This window comes from Dromiciops gliroides, chromosome 2 (assembly GCF_019393635.1).
Source record: "Dromiciops gliroides isolate mDroGli1 chromosome 2, mDroGli1.pri, whole genome shotgun sequence".
NCBI lineage: Eukaryota > Metazoa > Chordata > Mammalia > Microbiotheria > Microbiotheriidae > Dromiciops > Dromiciops gliroides.
Genome location: NC_057862.1, coordinates 666,703,765 through 666,724,464, shown reverse-complemented (window position 1 = coordinate 666,724,464; position 20,700 = coordinate 666,703,765). Strand labels below are relative to the sequence as shown.

The following is a 20,700-nucleotide window of genomic DNA, read 5'->3' as shown; positions in this document are numbered from 1 at the left end:
TCAGTTATGATGTCATTGAGTTCCACTTTCTATTTCATCTGAGAAGTAAACGTCCATAAATAACAGGATTTCCTTGGCTTCCCAAATCTAGGCCCTTCTTGGGATACCTAGAACTTGGGGAAAAACAAGAAAGTCCTTTTTCTGGGACCCTGTTCATTGGATTGTAAGCTAAGCCCCAGAATTTTAAACCAGGTCAAAGAAAACTTGGCCAAAGACTATTCTCTTCCACTCCTCTTCTGGCTGTTGGCCCAGAGAATGTTCTGGGTCATTTCTTCAGTACATCAGGGACAAAGAAACTGAGAACAGGAGAAAAAATTGTGAGTAGGTCTGTCCCACCAAGGTCAGCACCAGGGAACTTCTGTAAGATAGTCTACCTTAGCAGGCCCTGAGCTTCCCAATTCTGAGTCCTCTTCAAAAGGCAGAAAGTGGCCACTAAGTAGATCCTCAAAGTCGTAAATACGGATGTTCTTTAGCACCTTCTCTCCTACTCTGGGCACACTCCCTTTTAATGCTTATCCCCCAGCCCTGCTTAAACACATCCCACCACCACCACTCTGCCCAACCCTCACCAGCCACCAGCATCATCAGAGGACTCCCTCTGGGTCTTCATTGTCCCAAGCTCCAGACCTACCCTCTACCCCTCCCCATCCCACCTCCTCAGCCATCATCCCGCTTGGCCAATCTCATTCCTCAATGCCAGTGAAGGGGAGTGACTAGTTTGCTAATCTCTGATAAAGTAGTTGTGGGTAATTCATTATTAGGAGTAGGGAGGGGCCTGTGATTTCCCTGGTATAGAGGACTCCCTACTAAGGAAACTCCCAGATAATGCAGCTTGTCACAAAATTCAGCCTTAGAACGGGGGTCTTGACCTTTTTTGGGTCCTAGATTCCTTTGTTAGCCTGGTAAAGCCCATGGGCCCCTTCTCAGAATTATCTTTTTAAATGCGTACAATAAAATACATAGGTTTAGAAAATTATCAAAATATTTTTTTCTAAACAATAAGTTCATGGATCTGAGGGTAAGAACTCCCATCCTAGAGGGTTACTGTAGGATACTGAGACATTACATGCCCTGCCCAGGGTCACACAGTCAGTGTAGATCAGAGGCAGGATTTGAATCCAAGTCTGTTGGGATCAGAAAGTGCCGGGCCTCTATCCATTGTACCCATGAAGGCATGAAGATGTTAGTACGTATATATGTATGTGTGTGTGTGTGTGTGTCCGGTGACACAATAGGTGCCTACACCAACAAGGGGACAACCCCAAAGATAACGTGGGCTAGAGGTAAAAATGCAGAAGAGCCAACTTACCCATACTTTTTTCTAACAGGAACTCTTCAGAACCACGCTCGGAAATACAACTTACCTATAGATGAACTTAATTTTTGCTATAATGTTATCCCTGTTTACCGAGACCAAGCACTGGTGATTGAAGCGTCCAAATCCATACAGTTCGGACAGGCGTCACCCATGGATATGGAGGTATTGTTCCCTCTTGGACTGGGGGCCACGGGTGACCAGAGGGATTGTTGAGTCCACTTGTTCCACTGGGTCAAATCATGCCCATTGCGTAGATTTACATGTGTACCAGGGCTTCTTCTCTGTTGTAACACACATGTGCCTGAGTCACAGGTGTGCAGTCCCTGGTTCCCCCTGTGGCTTCTCTGCCTCAGTCTGAGGGCCCCATGGCATGATGAAAAGAGGCCGCAATGAGGAGGGAAAAGACATGGGGTCCGCTTCCTAATTCTGCTGCTGACCTGGCTTGTTTTCTCTGAACTGTTATCCCCTTTGTGACATAAGAGTAGTTAAAGCTACAGGGCTATTAGGATGATGTGTGTGAAGTGCTTGGACAAATGGTAAAACCCCATGAAAAATATTGTATTGATAGAGGAGAGAGATAGAGACAGATACATGGATAGAGATAGACCAATAGAAAGAAATCATAGATGATAGAGGGATAGATAATAGAGAGGTTATAAATTGATAGACGTTAGAAAGATGACAGGATGATACATAGACTGATTGACAGATGGTAGGTATTTGTATATGTATAAATAGACATATGTAAAATCTACCATAGAGGGCTTCTGATTTCCTCATTCTGGGGAGCTTCCTGTGAGAAATTCCCTCGGCCAATGTAGGTCAGCACTTTTCCAGCAACTTAATAGTCTTATAGAGTGGTCTGAGGACACTGAGAAGTTAAGGGATTTGCCCAAGGTCACAGAGTCTGTATGTGTCAGGGCAGGATCCGAACCCAAGTCTTCTGGCCCCAGGCAGGCTCTCCTTCCAGCGCACCATGTTACATTATGTATGCATAACTTACTAGCTGTGTGACGCTAGGCAAGTCACTTAATCCCAATTGCCTCACCAAAAAAAAAAAAAAAAAAAAGAACCAAGGGAAAAAGTGTCAGAGACTAGAAGGAATAGGGAGCCTGACCTATTTGGAACATGCTGAAGAACCAGCTCTAGTGCTGGATTCAAGATTCTCCTCACTCTCTGCTAGCCTGTGTCTGCCCCCATAGTGGTAACGTAGAACCACAGAATGTCAGAACTAGATGTGCCTTTAGGGACCACAAAGATCAAAACCCCTGGGGATCACTCTTAGGCCTCCAGCAATCTGTCCCACCCTAAAAAAAGGCTGATTTGGGAAGGGGCTGGTGACACGGCACAAGACGGGGTACTGATGATCGAAACAAAATGGGGGGAATGTTCTCAGTCATGGGGCAGCTAGTGGTGGGAAAGGCAGGAAACCAGGAGCCAGCAAGCAGGTGCCATGCACCATTAACATGCTGCCTTCCATTGGTTCATTTCAGAAGTCCTTAACCTTTGCATGGGTCTTGAACCCCTTTGACAGTCTGGGGAAGCTTATGAACCCTTTTCCAGAATGATATTTTAAATGCTAAAATAATACACATAGGGGACAGCTAGGTGATGCAGTGGATAAAGCACTGGCCTTGGATTCAGGAGGGCCTGAGTTCAAATCTGACCTCAGACACTTGACACTTACTAGTTGTGTGACCCTGGGCAAGTCACTCAACCCTCATTGCCTTGCAAAAATAAAATAAAATAAAATACATAGAATTATAAAAGAAACCAAAGGTTAGTGGAAATAGACATTTTTTTTGCTCATATAAGTTCACAGACCCCTTGAAATCTATCCATAGACCCCAGGTTAAGAACCTTGACTTTATTCATCTAACAAATAATTCTTGAGGACCCGATCTGTGTAGAGAACTGTCTTAGATGCTGAGAAATGCACAAAGATGTGTAAGACATAGTGCCTGCCCTCAGGCAGCTTATAGTTGGACTGGGTATAAAATGTTAAACCATTTACTTTACAAATGAGCCAACTGAGAACCAGATAGAGGAAGTAATATAGTGAATTAGAGGTAAAGCCAGGACTAGATTCAGGTTTCCAGACTCCCAGGCCTTCAGCTTTTAATAATAGTGATGGAGCGTAGGGGAATGGTCCTGGAAGGCTGGTAAAGCCGGTCACAAACACTATCACCTTGGAGAGTTCCAGGGGAAGGCTCCCAGGATGTCGGCAGACCCCTGGTGAAGGATTTCTGGGAGGAGATGGCCAAGTGTTGGACAAGATGGGAAGGAGTGGGAGAGGAGATCCGCAGCACTGGAGGGAGGTCACAGAGTCAGGGAAACACTGCGGTGCATGGGGAGGATCCACGTGGCTGCCCCTATTTAATAGAGCCCCAGACAAATCCTCATCCAGCCTTCTTCTTTTCACTGCATAGATACACTGGACATCAGAGCTGGCAAAGACCTGAGAGATCCTTTAGTCCAACTTCCTCATTTTACAGACGGAGAAGCTTAAGCTCACAGAGAGGCACATCTCAAAGCCGATATGTCCAGAATCAAACGTGTTATCTCCCCCGCCAAACTCTGCCCTCTCCTAGCTGCCTCTGTTGAAGGCACCGCCACCCTCCCAGCCTCCCAGCGCCATAACTTCCACATTACCCTGGACTCTTCACTGTCTCTCATTCCACTGTAGTCACCCAATGGCCGGATCTTGCTGGTACTCCCTCCGTAACATCTCTGGCATCCCATGCCCTCTCTTTCCTCACGCACGTCAGTCCAGACCGCCAGTACCTCTCTCCTGCATTAGTTCAGCAGTCTCCTAGATGGTGTCCCGGCTCAGGTGCCCCTCCCCCCGCCCCCTGCAGTCCATCCGACACACTGCTGCCTCCAGCAAAGATCGGAGGACCGTGTGATTCCCTATTGCCTCTAGGATAGAATAGAAGCTCTTCTGTTTCAGCTTTTAAAGTCCTTCACCACCTGATCCCAACCTATGTTTCCATCCTCAAGGGAAGCTATCCAAATACAGGGGCAGACATGCACACCCATGCACACTCATACACACAGATGGGCACACGCATGCATCCATACAGATTTATGATACACGTGTGTGCACACACAAATGCATGCACATGCACTGTGCAATATATAAATTCCTACATACCCCCATGCATGCATATATAGTTGCATGCACACTGCGCATGTACACAGAGGTGCATGCATACATGCATATACCAATGCGTGCACATACATATGTGTAATATATACATTCACATGTACCTCCACATGCATATATATATACATGCAGCTGCATGCACAATACACATGTGCACAGAGGTGCGTGCATACACCAATGTGTGTGCATACACATGTGCAATATATACATTCACACATACCTCCACATGCATATATATACACAGCTGCATGCACAATACACATGTGCACAGAGGTGCATGCATACACCAATGTGTGTGCATACACATGTGCAATATATACATTCATGAATATCCCCACATGCACATATATATACACAGTTGCATGCACAATACACATGTGCACAGAGGTGCATGCATACACCAATGTTTGTGCATACACATGTGCAATATATACATTCATGCATACCCCCACGTGTACATATATATACACAGCTGCATGCACGATACACATGTGCACAAAGGTGCATGCCTACACACATACACCAATGCATGCACATACACACACACATACTACAATCCTGCCAAACTGACCTTTTCTCGGCTCCTCACTCATAGCCACGAGCCTAGAACACCCTCCCTTCTGATAACAATCTCATGAAGACCCTGTCTTCCCTTAGGATGCAACTCAAGCCCCACCTTCTGCATGAAGACTGATTTACACACAGCTACAGCCGTCCTTCCCAAACTACCTTGTGTTTAGTGACTTTATATTTATCTGCCTACACACAGACACGCACCCATGCGTATAGACAGATGCATTCATATTGTTCTCTATATAAATGCATAGCCATTTCTGTAGCTGCGAGCGTGTATGCCTATAAGCACTTATACTCTATACACATGCAGTACATATATACACTTGCATATGTGTGCAGGTATGTATACATTTGTACACACACCTATAGATATATAAGCGATAGATGAGGCAGACATACACGTTGTCTCTCCCAAACTCCCCATGAGTAGGTAGGGACTTGCTTCATTCATTTCACTGTATCTCCCAGCGCCTTGTCCAGCCCCATCAGTCCGTGAGATCCTAGAGAGCTCAGGGACTTTTTGCTTTGTTTTGCCTGAGTGTTCGTTGTTACTGTTGCTGCTGCTGTTGCCTTTCTCTGCAACCCCAGCCCTACGTAAGTGCTTAATAAATGCCGGTTGACTGCCTGGCATAGCGGGTGCTAATAGGTGAATAAACACTTCAGGTCACACCTCCAGAAAGGCACCCACTGGTTTCTATGTCCATGCTTCCTTTGCAGCTGCCAAGTCCTGAAGACGGCGTGCTAGTGCACGGCATGTTCATGGATGCTTCACGCTGGGACGATGAGAACATGGTCATAGAGGACGCTTTGCCTGGACAGATGAACCCCATGCTGCCAGTGGTGCATTTTGAGCCTCATCAGAACTATGAACCCATTCCCTCACTCTATCACTCTCCACTCTACAAAACTGGAGCCCGGGCTGGGACCCTCTCCACCACCGGTGAGAATGTTATAACATCAATACAAAATGGCCCCTGAATGTTGTGGTTATACATATAGCACAGAGTACCCAAAAAATCCATTTCTGGAATAATGGGATAATCCCAATATCTTAAGGGCTAGGTAGCGCCATAGTGTGCTAAGTGCTGGGCCTGAAGACAGGAAGACCTGAGTACAAATGTAGCTCAGACACTTCCTAGCCATGTGACCCTGAGCAAGTCACCTACCCTCTCTTTGCCTCAGCTTTTTTCATATGTAAAATGCAGATAATAAGGTTGTTTGTTATAAGAATCAAATGGGATAATATTTGTAAAGCGCTTTATACCCTTAAAGTACTATCAAAAAGCTATCCTCATCACCATTATCATCATTATTATCTGGCTTCCATGGTTGCCAGAAGGAAAATGGTATAGTAGTAAGACTACTGGAGAAGGGGCAGCTAGGTGGCGCAGTGGATAGAGCACCGTCCCTGGAGTCAGGAGGACCTGAGTTCAAATCCAGCCTCAGACATTTGACACTTACACTAGCTGTGTGACCCTGAGCAAGTCACTTAACCCCAATTGCCTGACCCCCCCCCAAAAAAAAGACTACTGGAAAAGACCTGAGTTCAAATCCAAACCCTGTTAGGGTCAGCTAGGCAGCACAGTGCATAAAGCACCAGCCCTGCATTCGTGAGGACCTGAGTTCAAATCTGTCCTCTAACACTTGACACTTACTAGCTGTGTGACCCTGAGCAAGTCACTTAACCCTTGTTGCCCTGCAAAAACAAAAACAAAAGAGAGTCATTTCACTTACAAACACTCATACACCCATGTTGCCTCAATTTCCTCATCTGTCAAATGAGAATGTTCAACTTGGTGGCTCGTAGGGTTCTTTCCAGGTCTAGATCTATGACTGTATACTCCTATCTTTACTTGAACTAGTTACTTCTCTTCAAGCCTCAGTTTCTCCAACTGTAAAATGATAATACAGTTATCCCTTCCACATCACTATTTTCCTCATCTTGGTTTCAATATATCACAGGTTGGCATAAGAAATTAGATGGGAATTGTTTGAGTTTTGTGAAAGCTGCAGATGACACATGAAGGCCAACAGACAACACAGAAAAAGTTTAGAAATTCAGCAATGTATAAAAGACATGTATAGTGTTGTATAATATAGTCTATGACCAAATACTTAACCCCCAATTTACAATAAGGTACTGTAATCACCCTATAAAAGAAAAAGAAAAAAATTCAGACTTCTTTTCTGGTACAAAAAATTTTCATTCAGAATTTCCAGATCGTGGGGTCATCACACCCCTAACACCAGCCATGTGGAAGGGATAACTGTGTCACACCAGATGATTTCTCAAATCTACCTTTCATAAGACCAGCAAACTCCTGGAGCAAACCCCATTAGACTCTAAGCTCTCTAAAGGGAAGATCCTGTGTGTTTTGTATTTGCATCAATCTGCATTTGTGAAGCACCCTGTGCTAAGCCCTTGATGGATAAAAAAAAGAGACAAAAGACAGTCCCTGGCCTCTAGGAGTTTCCAATCTAATGGTGCTTGGCACAATACTTAACAGTGCAGTGACGATGGCTTCCTCCTCTTGTCTCCCTCCAGTCATCGCCAGCTTCCTGGGCCTGTTGCTGTTCCCACTCAATCTGGCCTCCAAGGTGGCTCAGGACGCCTGTGGTCCTTCCTCCGTGTACAGCAGCGGTCAGTGCCACCTGGGCTGGGGCTACATCACCTCCATCTTGGCTCTGGTCCTCACCAGTCTCCTAGCCATTGTCAAGAGATTCCAAGGACGCAAGATCCAGGAGAAGAAGATTCTTTTCTCTAGCCCCCGAAAGAATCGCCTTCATTTCCAAGACAAAAAAATAGAAAATATCCAACTTTTCTGCCAATTATTGCTTCCTGCCGCCACCTACTGGCTTCTGTGCCTCCTTGAAAGATGCCTCCTGTTGGAAGACCCCTTTGCCCGGGGATGGGGGTAGGGATGAATAGTTTACCCTAATTCACTGTGTGACGCTGGACAAGTCACCTTCCCTGCAGGCTTCAGTTTCCTCACGTGCCAAATAATAGGTTTGGACAAGTCCGAGGTTCTTAACCTGAGATCCGTGAAGGAGTCCTCGGATTTTAGGGGGTCTGTGACTTGGATGGGGAAAAATGCCATTGGTATTTTCACTAACCTCTAACTGAAACTTACTGTCTCCTTTGTTTTCTCCTAAGAGGGCCACGGGCTTCCCCAGACTGCCCAAGGCAACCATAGTTCAGATGAGGATAAAAGTCCCTGGTGGGGAGGGTCTCTAAGATCCTTTCTATCTCTCAAGCCAGGGATATTAAGGCACTCTAGAAAGGGATGCATAGGAAGAACACAAGAAATGCAGAAAGACAAAATTATACCATGTCAGATATGCAGCATATAAATGCAGACCACAATGCTATGGAAAGAAAATCAAACTATAGAGCAAAGGAGGAAGGAGCTGTTCCACACTGGGAGGGGGAGACAGATGCCAATAGGGCACAACATACCATTGTCACCATCTCCATGGGCAGACTTGACAAGCAGCAAGATGGATCCTCCAGTCCAAAGCCTCCAGGCCACTCAGAGTTCAGACTTGGACAAAGAGCTGACTGGGCACTATTAGGAGAGACTGCCATGATGAAGGGATGGGGTAGCCTAGACCCCTGATGGGGTCTAGCCCATGATGGGCTAGCCTAGACCCCTAAAAGGAGGGTATTCTCTGAATTGACTAAGAAAGAATGAGGCATAAGGGGTTAAGACCCAGAACAAACACTTGCTTTCTTAGTTTCCTCATCCTGTCAAATGAAAGGTGAGTTAAATCATCTCTAAACCATGAAACACCAAGGAAATCTCCAGGCTGTAAAGGAAATGGGCAGAGGCCCAGCAGGAAAAACATAGGAAGCCAGTCCCATTCTTGAAATCACATAATGTGTGGGTGGCCCATTACCTAGACTGAAAACAATATGCCACGCAGCTACCGGAAGTGCAAACTCCAGTCTTTTGGCGGTGCTAAATATCAATAATGGTATTTTAATGCACGTCTGTGCGTTCTACCAAGACCGAACATTGTCCAAATCTTTGGGCTTATATAAACACTGAGATAAGCCAGCTACTATTAACATTAGCCAGAATTCAGACGTTGCCAGAGTGCATTATTGACATGTTGACATAGCAGTGCTTGTTATTGGCTCCCTCTCTACCTGTGTGACCGTAGGCACATATCTGGGCTTCAGTGTCCCAATTCATAAAATAAGGGGGTCACATTGGATGATAACTTCCCTCCACCCAGGCTCTAAATCTATGATCTAAAGTATCCGTGCTACCTTCCATTCATTCTGTTGTCCTTTCTGTCACACAATTGCTTCCCATCTTTGGGGAGGTATAAGGAACCCCACCTAAGCTTACAAGATTTTAGAGAGTTCCTCCTCATGTGATTGTAGCTATAATGTTGGTGTCCACTGATCAAAGGGGGGAAAATAACCAAATAACAAAAGGTTACTCAATGGTATTTATAAATGGATTTGTATTTATTTTTCCCAATAGAATGCATGCATCTTGAGAGCAAGAGATGGTTTTGCTTTTCCTTCACATGTAACCCTTCCAGCTGAGATTTTCGTGATTTTTCCATTTGCTTATTGAGATGGAGCCCTTGGAATTACCCATGACTCCCCTCCAGTGGGCTGGACACCAGTTTACCAGACCTCCCTGGACATCTCCCGCCATGCTGCCTTTCACACATGACAGGAGTGATTCCCTGCTGGGTCTTGTGTCGTTAATGTCCTGGGTCATTCTTGAGAGCAGAACCCTGGATTCAGTCAGGCACCAGAGCCTGCTCAGAGGATCCCTGAGTGCTCTCCCTGACATGGACCCAAAGCAACTCCCGCATGATCTCATCTTATAAGACACAAGTTTCCCACCCCCACCACGATCACCCCTGGCTTCTAAGGAGAAGAGCCAACATTCATTTAGCACTTAAGGCTTGCAAAGTTATTTACATATGTTATCTCATAGGATGCTCACAACTCTATGATCATTGCCATTTTAGAAAGAGGAAAACTAAGGCCAAGAAAGAACAAGTAGCTTGTCCAAGGTCACACAGCTACTAAGTGTCTGAGGCTGAATTCGAACTCACATCTTCCCAATTCCAAGTCCACCACTCTATCCACTATGCCATCCTACCTGCACCATGCACCACTGGAGCCCCTAACATGGGACATCCAAATTCAAACCATCCCACTCGAGAAAACATTGTCTTGTTTTCTCTAAGCTGTCCAGGGGAGGGCAGGCTATGAAGCTAGAGACCCACTAGCCCTAGATGGGTCCCCTGAGCCCGAATTCCTAAAAGTCTCAAAGTGATACCAGGAATTCAACCAGCAATTCCTGGAATTTGGCTTTTTCATTCAGGCCATTTTTGGGGTCCAGTGCCTGAGGTTGGATAGGTAGAGAACAGAGAGCCAGTCTCAGTCAGGAGGATCTAAGCTCAGCTCCCACTTCTGACCCCAACTGGCTGGGTCACCAAACCCCTCAGTGTCCCAGGATACTCTCTGAGACTATAAGCTGCAGAGAAGGGACAACCTGCATTGGTAGTCGAATTGAGTCAAGTCAACAAGCATTTAAGTGCCTACTGTGTGATACGGGAATTTCCTTACCCAGAAATCTCTACACTAAGGAAGTTCAGGTCCAGACCAATAAGAAGTCTAGCTTTAGTTCCCTTCACCTTTTTCTGGAGACTTTCAGGGACTCCTCTGGCTCTCCTAGGACTGCACTAAATATTTACCTACCCTTGTGGCTAAAGAAAAAGAGCAGTATTGTGCCACGGAAAGGACTCTAGACACAGGAGCAGTCGGGACTCGGGTGCATTCTAGCCCCAGCTCTTCCACCAGTTGGCTGAGTGAACTTGGGCAAATCACTTCCCCCATCAGCGTTTCAGTCTTTGCAATTTTAAAAGGAGAGGGTTGAGCCTGAAGATCTCCAGGGTCCCTCCCAGCAAAAACAATCAGTCGTTTGGAAGCGGTCCCGGGGCCCTTTGGCTGGTCAAGCGTCTCCGAATTCCACTAGGTGGAGGAAGAGAGCCAGGATTAGGAAATCTAAAAAAAAAAAAAACCTTTCCTCCCATGATTCAGCTTCATAGATCACCTCTGACGACAATCTGAAGGACCTGCCTCTCTGGTGTTCCAGTCATTACCTCCATTGCATATCTTTTCATTGATGTCAGAAGCAGTCTCATTGTTATTGGTTAGTCATTTTCCAGTCATGTTTGACTCTTCCTGACCCCATTTGGGGTTTTCTTGTCAAAGACTGGAGGAGTTCAACATTTCCTTCTCCAGCTCATTTTACAGATAAGGAAACTGAGGCAGACAGGGTTAAGTGACTTGCCCAGGGTCACACTGCTAGTAAGTGTCTGAGGCCAGTTTTGAGCTCAAGTCTTTTCTGACTCCTGGCCCAACACTCTATCCATTGCACCAACCAGTCAAATCTAGTTGAAGCATCCTTAAAGTCCACTCCTGCTCCCTGGGTCTCTCTGAGGGTAGAATTACTTAGTAGGAGTCAAGCTCTGGGAGGGGAAATCCTTGATTCCTCCCCACACCTTCCTGCAGTGTTAGAGACACACTAAAAATGGCAGAACCTGGTACCTCAGCCCTTCAAACAAGAGCTAGCCAGCTCTCCAGTTTGGGGGATTAAATTGAGAAGAGTAAAAAAATCAGGAAAATCAAGGTCTTTTCCTAATTAACCCAAATGTAGTTGGGGTAGGGTTGGGGGGTTTTAAATAAAATGACCAAAGACAATGCAATTACAAGAATCAAAGCAGCCTCCAGAGTAAATCAACAAGAGGAACAGCAACTTCAGCTAAGACTAAGCTGTATTTGAAAGGCAGGCAGTCTCATTCAAACACTTAAGAAGAGGCAGTGTTCCCTAATGGTTAGAAAGGCAGCCTCGGGGCAGCTAGGTGGTGCAGTGGCTAGAGCACAGGCCCTGGAGTCAGGAGTACCTGAGTTCAAATCCGGCCTCAGACACTTAACACTTACTAGCTGTGTGACCCTGGGCAAGTCACTTAACCCCAATTGCCTTACTTAAAAAAAAAAAAGGCAGCCTCAGTGTCAAGAAGGTTGGGGTTCAAGACCAAACACTGGCACATGCCGGCTTGGCCAAGTCACTTAGGTTCTTAGTACCCTCAAGCAGCTCTCTAAGACTTTAAGTGACAGAAAAGATGCTGCCTGCATTGGTAGAAGGACTTTCCTCATCTGGGAGTGTTTGTGAAATCATAGATCACATCCCTAACCTAATATACAAAGGGCAGGGAGAGAGGGCCCATTTCTAATACCTAAGAGGCATGGATAAAGAGCTGGTGTCTGAGTCATGCAGAGTTGGGTTCAAGTCCAGCTTTGGACTTTTACTGGCCCTGTGACCCTGGGGAAATCACTTCTTCACCTCTCAGTGCACCCACATAGCTCTCTAGACAATAAACTGTAGAACTGTAGAATTTGGTCTGCACAGGGAGAGGAGTTTCTATATTGGAAGCTCCTCATCCTGATGAAATCATGGCTATGGACCACCACCACCCCAAATCCAAGAAACATTTATTGGGTTATAATAACAGCTGGCATTTATGTAGGGCTTTCAAGTTTGAAAAATGCTTTACAAATATTTCATTCGATCTATAATTGTCTCCATTTTACAGATGAGGAAACTGAGTCTAAAAGAGGGGAAATGACTTACCCACAGTCATACAACTAAGGATGTGAATGAGGCCGAATTTGGGTTCACATCTCTTATTGTATTCCCCAAACTTAAGCACAATGCCTGGCACAGAGCAGGTGTTAATAAATGAGCATCTGGGTGGTGCAGTGGGTAGAGTACCAGGCCTGGAGTCAGGAAGACTCCTCTTCATGAATTCAAATCTGGCTTCAGATGCCCATTAGCTATGTGACCCTGGACAAGTCACTTCACCCTGTTTACCTCCGTTTCCTCCTCTGGAAAATGAGCTGGAAAAGGAAATGGCCAACCACTCTAGTGTCTTTGGTTTTTGGTTTTTTGGGGTTTTTTTTTTCTGGGCAATGAGGGTTAAGTGACTTGCCCAGGGTCACACAGCTAGTAAGTGTCAAGTGTCTGAGGCTGGATTTGAACTCGGGTACTCCTGAATCCAGGGCCGGTGCTTTACCACTGCGCCACCTAGCTGCCCCTCACTCTAGTGTCTTTGTCAAGAAATGAGATCACAAAGAATTGCACACGACTGAAAATGACTAAACAATAACAACTCATTTTATAGATGAGGAAACTGGGGCCCAGAAAGGACATCTCAGAGACGATCTAGTCTAAGTTACTCTTTTTGAGGATGGAGAAATTGGGACCCACAGAAGCACAGTTTCTTGTCCAAAGTCACACAGAGAAAAAGCCTTTCAGATTTCACACTTAACCCCATTCATTCTTCCCAACATGGTAACAGTTGTCTTCCCATTTCTTTCACTAGGCCATTCAACCAATTTTGTGGTGACGATCCTCTTACCGTCCCAGAAATCAAATGACTACTGGATAGCCAAAGGATCCGCTCTGCTTTGCCAACTGAATGAGTAAGGACGATGGGGCGGCAGTTTGATGGTCCAAGAAGTGTGAAAACACATTCTTCCCTGAGAGAAGCCCCGTGTACAAAGACACAATGGTGCTGGCCTGTCGTTGGCTCCAGCCGGACATGGTGTGTTATCAGTGATGACTATACAATAAAGGGTAGGAAATTGTGATTTTTATTTCTCTTCTAATTCAAAATAAAATATCCTAAAATGGTCTTCTCTCTTGTGTTTTTTACAATAAAACTAGGACTTTTTCCCCGCTGATGCTCTTGCAAACACTATGGGAGTGGGAAGGTGGGAACAGGGAGTGAGCCTCCTGTAAGGCTAAGGTGAAAATGTGTTTCCGTATCATAAAGTTATTTGAGCTGTAGATGTCCAGTTCGTTCTCTCAGAGAGGATGCTTCAAATAAACACAGTTTGGGAACAGAAAGGAGCTTCGTCTTTGTGAAGAGAGGTGAGGAGGTAGATTGGAAGGATGGAGGCAGGAGACCTATCTGGCCAGAAGGCCCTACTCTGCTGCTCTTTGGGACCACTATGGACCTCAGTTTCCTCTTCTGTAACATGAGGGGGTGGGATTAGATGACCCCCAGCTCTGACACACTCAGACATGTGTCTGAGTTGTTGGTCAGCTGATCTCAGGACCTAAATGAACAGAAAAAAAAAATATCCTATTGAAGGAACCGGGGAGTGTCTACAATGCTGCTGAGATTCATTCTCTCCTTCCTGGAGCTAGAGCCTTCTCAGGGTCCCTCCTTTCCCCATCAGCCCACAGCCCCTGGCTCGGTAGCAGGGCTCCCTTTAGCTGCCTCTGCTGCCTGCTTAGGGGACATCTGAGGCAAGCAAACTGAGCGAACAGACCCTTTTAAGGCTTGAGGCACACTTAGTTGCCTTCTTTATCCCCTCAGCTTTGGGGACTGGGGGTTAAGTACCCAGTGCCTACAGAGTTGTTCCTGCCTATCATCATCAATCATCAACATCAATCATCATCATAATATTCTCCTCCTCCTCCTCCTCCTCCTTCTCCTTCTCCTCCTCCTTCTCCTTCTCCTCCTCCTCCTTCTCCTCCTTTCCCTTCTCCTTCTCCTCCTTCTTCTCCTTCTCCTTCTCCTTCTCCTCCTTCCCCTTCTCCTCCTCCTTCTTCTCCTCCTTCTTCTCCTCCTCCTTCTCCTTCTCCTTCCCCTTCTCCTCCTTCTCCTCCTTCTCCTCCTTCTCCTTCTCCTCCTTCTCCTCCTTCTCCTTCTCCTTCTCCTTCTCCTCCTTCTCCTCCTTCTTCTCCTCCTTCTCCTCCTTCTTCTCCTCCTCCTCCTCCTCCTCTTTTTTTCCCTCCTCTTCTTTACTGTCATCTTTTCCCCTGATTTCCCCCTCCCTCCTTCTCTCTTTTTCCCCTCTGTCTCTTCTTTCTGTGTGTACTGTGTGTCTATCTCTGTGTGTCCATATCTCTCTATGTCTCTATCTCTCTCTCCCTCCCCCTTCCTCCTCCCTATCTTCTTTCCCACTTGCTCTTTTCCCCTGACTTTCCTCTCCCTCCTTCTCTTTTTCCTTTGCCTCTTCCTTCTCTTCCCTTGTCTCTGTCTCTGAGTCTGTCTCTGTGTCTCTTGCTCTCTGTATCTCCCTCTCCCTCCCCCTCCCTGCCCCCTTATTCCCCCTCCCATCTCCTCCTTTTTTCCACTCTTATCTTTTTCCTTGACTTTTCCCCTCCCTCCTCTCTTTTCCCTCTGTCTCTTCTTTCTGTGTCTCTGTCTCTTGTTCTCTGTCTGTGTGTGTCTCTCTCCCTCCCCCCGACCTCATCTGAGCTGGGTGACATCAACCTCACTCTGACTTCTAGACTCTGGGGTCTCCCCAGAAGGCCAGCTAAGATCTGAGTGTAATTGGCCTTTAAACATGTTCCAATATGGGCACCTCTGTGTGAAGAGGGGAGGCAGTTCACAACCTACATTAATGAAGTGTTCATCCACAATCATCTCTTCCACTCTCAGTCCTGGCTCTTAGTCAACAGGCTCTCTCATTTTACAGAAGAGAAAAACTAAGGCCCAGAGAAATTAAGCGATTGCCCAAGGCCACGCGGATAGGAAACATCAGTGATGGGATTTAAACGCAGGTCCTCAGGGATCCTTTGACCATACCATGGATTCAGAGGAACGTGGGAAGGCCTATGTGACCAATGTGGAGGAAAGCAAGCAGAACCAAGAGGACAACAGCTACAGGGACCGCAATAATGCAAAGGAAAACAACACTTAACGAAACAAGAATTTAGATCAATTCAATGCCCAGTCCTGATTCTGGAAACACAGCCCCCTCCTCTTAATAGAAGGTGTGAACGAGACATACACTTTCACACATGGTCAAGGTGTCAATAATAATAGTAAGAAGAAGAATAACTAGATAGCACCCACTATGTGCCTTGCTATACTAAGTATTTTACAATTATCTCATTTGAGATCTTCACAACCACTCTGGGAACTAGGTACTATTATTACCCTCACTCTACAGATGAGGAAACTGAAGCAGACAGAAGCTAAGCGACTTACCAGGGTCACACAGGTAATAAGTGTTTTGGCATCACTTTGTTTTGCTTAACTGTGCCCCTTAGTTACATGGGAAGGCTAAGAAGGGGGGATATCAGGAAGTGGCAGTGGCGTAAAAAATAATGAAGCCTGTTTTAAAAATCAAAATCATTTATTTGGCCACCAAGGGGAATATTTCAGGTGATAGGAGGGCATTACTTGTGGGTATCAATGACAGTTCTCTCTCCCTAACTTTTTTTTTGTGGGGCAATGAGGGTTAAGTGACTTGCCCAGGGTCACACAGCTAGGACATTTCCCTAACTTTCAACATGAATCTAAACCTTTCTGGCAAATGGTCCCAGACACAGAGGTCCAAGTCACTTGCCCTCTGAAAGGTTTACAGAGAATTTATAGGCTCAAAGCATCACAAAGTAGAGGCCTTAGAAGCTATTTGGTCCATCCCCTTAATTTCACAAATGAGGAAACGGAGGTCCAGAAAGTTCAAGTGACTTACTCAAGGTCACATATATAGGATTTGAACCCAGGTCCTTCCTCTGACTCCAGGCTGGTGCTCTTTGAATCCTGAAAAGGAAGGAGGGCCAGGGAGGAGGAGAAGGGTCAGGGAGAGGTTAGGCCACAGAATTCTAATTTTATCTAGCCTCTGTTAGATTCTTTTTTTTTTTTTTTTTGATGAGGCAGTTGGGGTTAAGTGACTTGCCCAGGGTCACACAGCTAGCCTCTGTTAGATTCTTGCAGGGACTGGTGGAACAGAGTTGAACTTCCAGTCCTTGGAATTCAAAACTAGCATGAGACTTTGGAAGAAGCACCGCCTAGGCCTGTCTTCATCTTCCCTCACCTGGATGGCGTCATTGATTGCCATCCCCCAGCACCTGTCGATTAAAAGATGCTCACCAAGCCAACCCTTGATGCTTCCCACCAACTTCCCCCAAAAAACAGATTTCTACTGGCTTAAGAAAGGTCTGTGAAAGCAAGCCATTGTTGTTCTTTCTAATCAATTATACCTTAATACGGCCCAGGAAACCATGGGCAGCAAGTGAGGGAGGTGGTTTGCATAACCATTGGTTTATATAACCATTGGTTTATATAACTACCGTTCAGCCTCTCTTTTCTTTAATCCATTTCATTGGCTTCCATGAGACTAAACCAGACCAATTCTTCCACTGCCCTCTGGTGCGAAGGCCTAGAGTGTGACTCTAAGTCAGAGAATCCCATCTCTGACACATGGACCACCTGTGTGATTTCACTGCCCTTGACCTCAATTTACTCATCTGTAAAACAAGGGAGTTAAACTAGATCCCCTGTGAAACCCCTTCCAGCTCTAGACCCAGGAGCCTGAACTTCCTGTCATCACCTCGTCCCGGCCCCTGAAAACCTGTTTCTCTGGTTCTCTTCAGAGAGAACTGCTGTTCTCCCAAGTCTGAGGCCTTGAAAATCTCTCTGACCCTCGTTTACCTCTAACCCCCAACTAATCATTAAGTCTTATTGATTTTCCCTTTCTAAAGTATCTGTGACTGGTCCACTCCCTAGCCCACTCCTTATCATCTCAAGCCTGAATTAGTCAGGGTTGACATTGGCTGTTTACAAAGCACTCCCCCAATATTATTGATCCAAAGCAAGAATACTTAACCCACCATCTGCGGCCTCCCAGCTTGGATGGGGAAATAACTGTGTCTTTATTGTCACTAACCTCTAGCTGAAATGTGGCATTTCCTGCAATTATTTAAAAGCATGATTCTGCAAAGGGGTCCATAGGCTTCACCAGACTGAAGGCCTGAGGGGTCCAGGACCCTTAAGAATCCCTGCATTCAATCCTCTGGACAGCCCTGAGAGGTCGACGAAGTAGCTATTAAGGTACTTGAATGATTACTGCTGCACCATCTTCATCCCATCAGTCTCAAAATCTGAGAGCCAAAGGTGCAGTGGATTAAAGCACCGGCCCTGGAGTCAGGAGTACCTGAGTTCAAATCCAGCCTCAGACACTTAACACTTACTAGCTGTGTAACCCTGGGTAAGTCATTTAATCCCAATTACCTCACTTAAAAAAAAAAAAATCTGAGAGCCAGAAGGGGCCCCTGATGTCAACTAATTTAACCCAACCCCAATCCAGGATCCCGCTCTTGAATATCCCCAACAAGTGGTCACTCAGCATTCCCTAGAACCTACTATGGGGACCAATTTTTAATTGGGGGGTGCTAGCTAATCGGCTCGCCGCAATATTGGGGCAAGGAAGGAAACCGGCAGCCTCCCTCAAAACAGAACAAGATTTATTTTAACAAGAACGAACTTAAAAAAAAACACACAAACAGGATCAGTAGGATCAAAGGAAAGGAAATAAAATGGGGAAAGGGAAATTATACAACCTGAAAAATACCACCACCCAGGAATCAGCTGAAAATATGCAGCAGAACGCCTGTCGCTTTCCAGCTTCCAACTAGAATGCCCAATTCTCCTCCCCCAAACCTAGAAACACCCGACACAGTCCCAGCTAAAGTCTTTTCACTTGCTTATAAGACCCTTTACAATCAATCAATCCACTTCTTTCCCTTCTAGCCAGTCTTGTTTGTCACTCCTCTCTTCAGATCAATACCATATTCATTCTGGCCTCTGTACCTTATCTTTGCTGTCCCTCCACCTGGCGTGTCCTCCCCTTCCTCCTCTACTCACCAAACCTCCCGATCTCAGGCTGGGGGGAAGGGAACAAGCTTTTATATAGAGCCTGTATGTGCCAGGCACTGAGCTACAAACATTATCTCATTTGACCCTCATGACAACCCTTCCAGAGCAGTAGTTGTTATCCCCATTTTACTACAGAAGAAACTGAGGCAGACAGAGGTTAAGTGATTGACCCAGGGTCACACAGCTAGTAAGCGTCTGAGGCCAGATCTGAATTCAAGTCTTGTCTTTCTGACAGCAAGCCCAATGTCCTACCCACTGAACCACCTCTAGTCAGTCAATAAACATTTATTAAGGATCCCAGAGACCCATCAAGTCCAGTCCCCTCATTTTTACAGATGAGGACATTAAGACCCAGAGTGGGTGTCATTCAAGTGGTAAGCGGCACAGGCAGGATCAGCCTGTCCAGCCCGTCAGTGAGTGAAGGCATGCTTTACTGTTGCCATTTTACAGATAGTAGAGCGCTTCACCATTTCCTTCCCCAGCTCATTTGACAGATGAGGAAACTGAGGCAAACAGGACAAAGTGACTTGCCCAGGGTCACACAGCTTAGCAAGTATCCAAAGTCAAATTTGAACTCAGGTCTTTCTGGTCCCAGGCCCAGCACTCTATGCACTGCAGCACCACCTAGCTACAAGGAGAAAACATTTAGATCTCTCATTTCAAGACTGTGAGCTCTTTGAGAACAGAGGCCCGTTTTGCCTTTCTTTGTATTCCCACTGCTTAGCTTGGTGCCTAGCACATAGTAGGTGTTTAATAAATAATATCTGTCGATGTGGCTCAGTTTTTGCTTTTAAGAATTGAGAGAGGGGCAGCTAGATGGTGCAGTGGTTAAAGCACTGGCTCTGGATTCAGGAGTACCTGAGTTCAAATCCGGATTCAGACACTTGACACTTACTAGCTGTGTGACCCTGGGCAAGTCACTTAACCCCCTTTGCCTGCAAAAAAAAAAGAAAAGAAAAAGAAAGAAGAATTGAGAGAAACCCAAACCCAGATAACTGGTAGAGGTGACGGTGGCAGCTGGGGGGATGCAGGAGCTGAGGGGTTTGAAAGTGCACCGTTATTTTTAGCAGCCTCTGATGTCTCATTCTGGGTCAGAGATGACCTTGACTTCTGGGGGGCTGTGCCAACAGAGCACAAACCCTGGCAGGCTCCACGCCAGGCTTGAGAGGCTTTGAGTCCAGGCCTGGGTACAGATGGTACATGTGTCACCTGATGACGACAAGCTTAGCTAAATTCAGAGAGGGCTGTCACTGCTCCTGGCCTTGGGGTGATAAATGCTTCAGCCACAGGAGCTCAGAGAGGCTGTTCACTAAGTTACAAGGAGAATTTGATCTGAGTGGATAAGGTGCCCACACTGATGAAGCCACGGCTCTTAGAAGTGGTAGGGGAAGAGTTTCAACTAAAAAATGACTCTCATGAGGCAGAGGGAACATGGGATCCCCTACTGATGAGACAAACAAGGAGGTGAGGCCTCAGAGCTGGCCCTTAGCTGAGAGAACTGAGTCTAAGAGAGGTGAGAGAGTATAGCTTTATTACTTTTAAAAAATATTGTTAAAGTTTTTAAATATTATAAAATTTTCCCAAATACCAAAGCATCAGTAACTGAAATTGCTCATCTACATAAAGCAATGGGGTATGGTGGGGAGAGCACTGGATGGGAGGCCTAGGGCTGTGTGACCCTGGATAAGTCATTGTCCTTCCCTAAGCTTCCATTTCCTTACGTATAAACTCACAATGACCACACCTCAGGATTATAGTGAGAAAAGTACTTTAAACTGTCCAGCATCATCCTGGACAATTCAGCTGCTGTTGTTCAAACAACTTGGACTGTACTTTTTGTTTCTGGTCATATTTCTGTTGAACCAATATGAAACAATTTTAAATATATTTTTAAAGACACAATTCCAGGGGGGCACCTAGGTGG

General features: G+C 45.8%; 1 protein-coding gene across 1 annotated transcript in view; it reads left to right on the top strand.

The window, feature by feature from the left end:
- Positions 1 to 13,730, top strand: part of DNAH6 (dynein axonemal heavy chain 6) — a 211,021-nt gene extending 197,291 nt beyond the window's left edge. The window contains exons 74-76 of the mRNA XM_043981262.1: positions 1,329 to 1,480; positions 5,778 to 6,000; positions 13,479 to 13,730. Of these exons, the coding sequence (XP_043837197.1) occupies positions 1,329 to 1,480; positions 5,778 to 6,000; positions 13,479 to 13,582 (479 nt within the window). The 3' untranslated portion in view covers positions 13,583 to 13,730. The remainder of the gene's footprint in view (positions 1 to 1,328; positions 1,481 to 5,777; positions 6,001 to 13,478) is intronic.
- Positions 13,731 to 20,700: the final 6,970 nt, after the last annotated feature.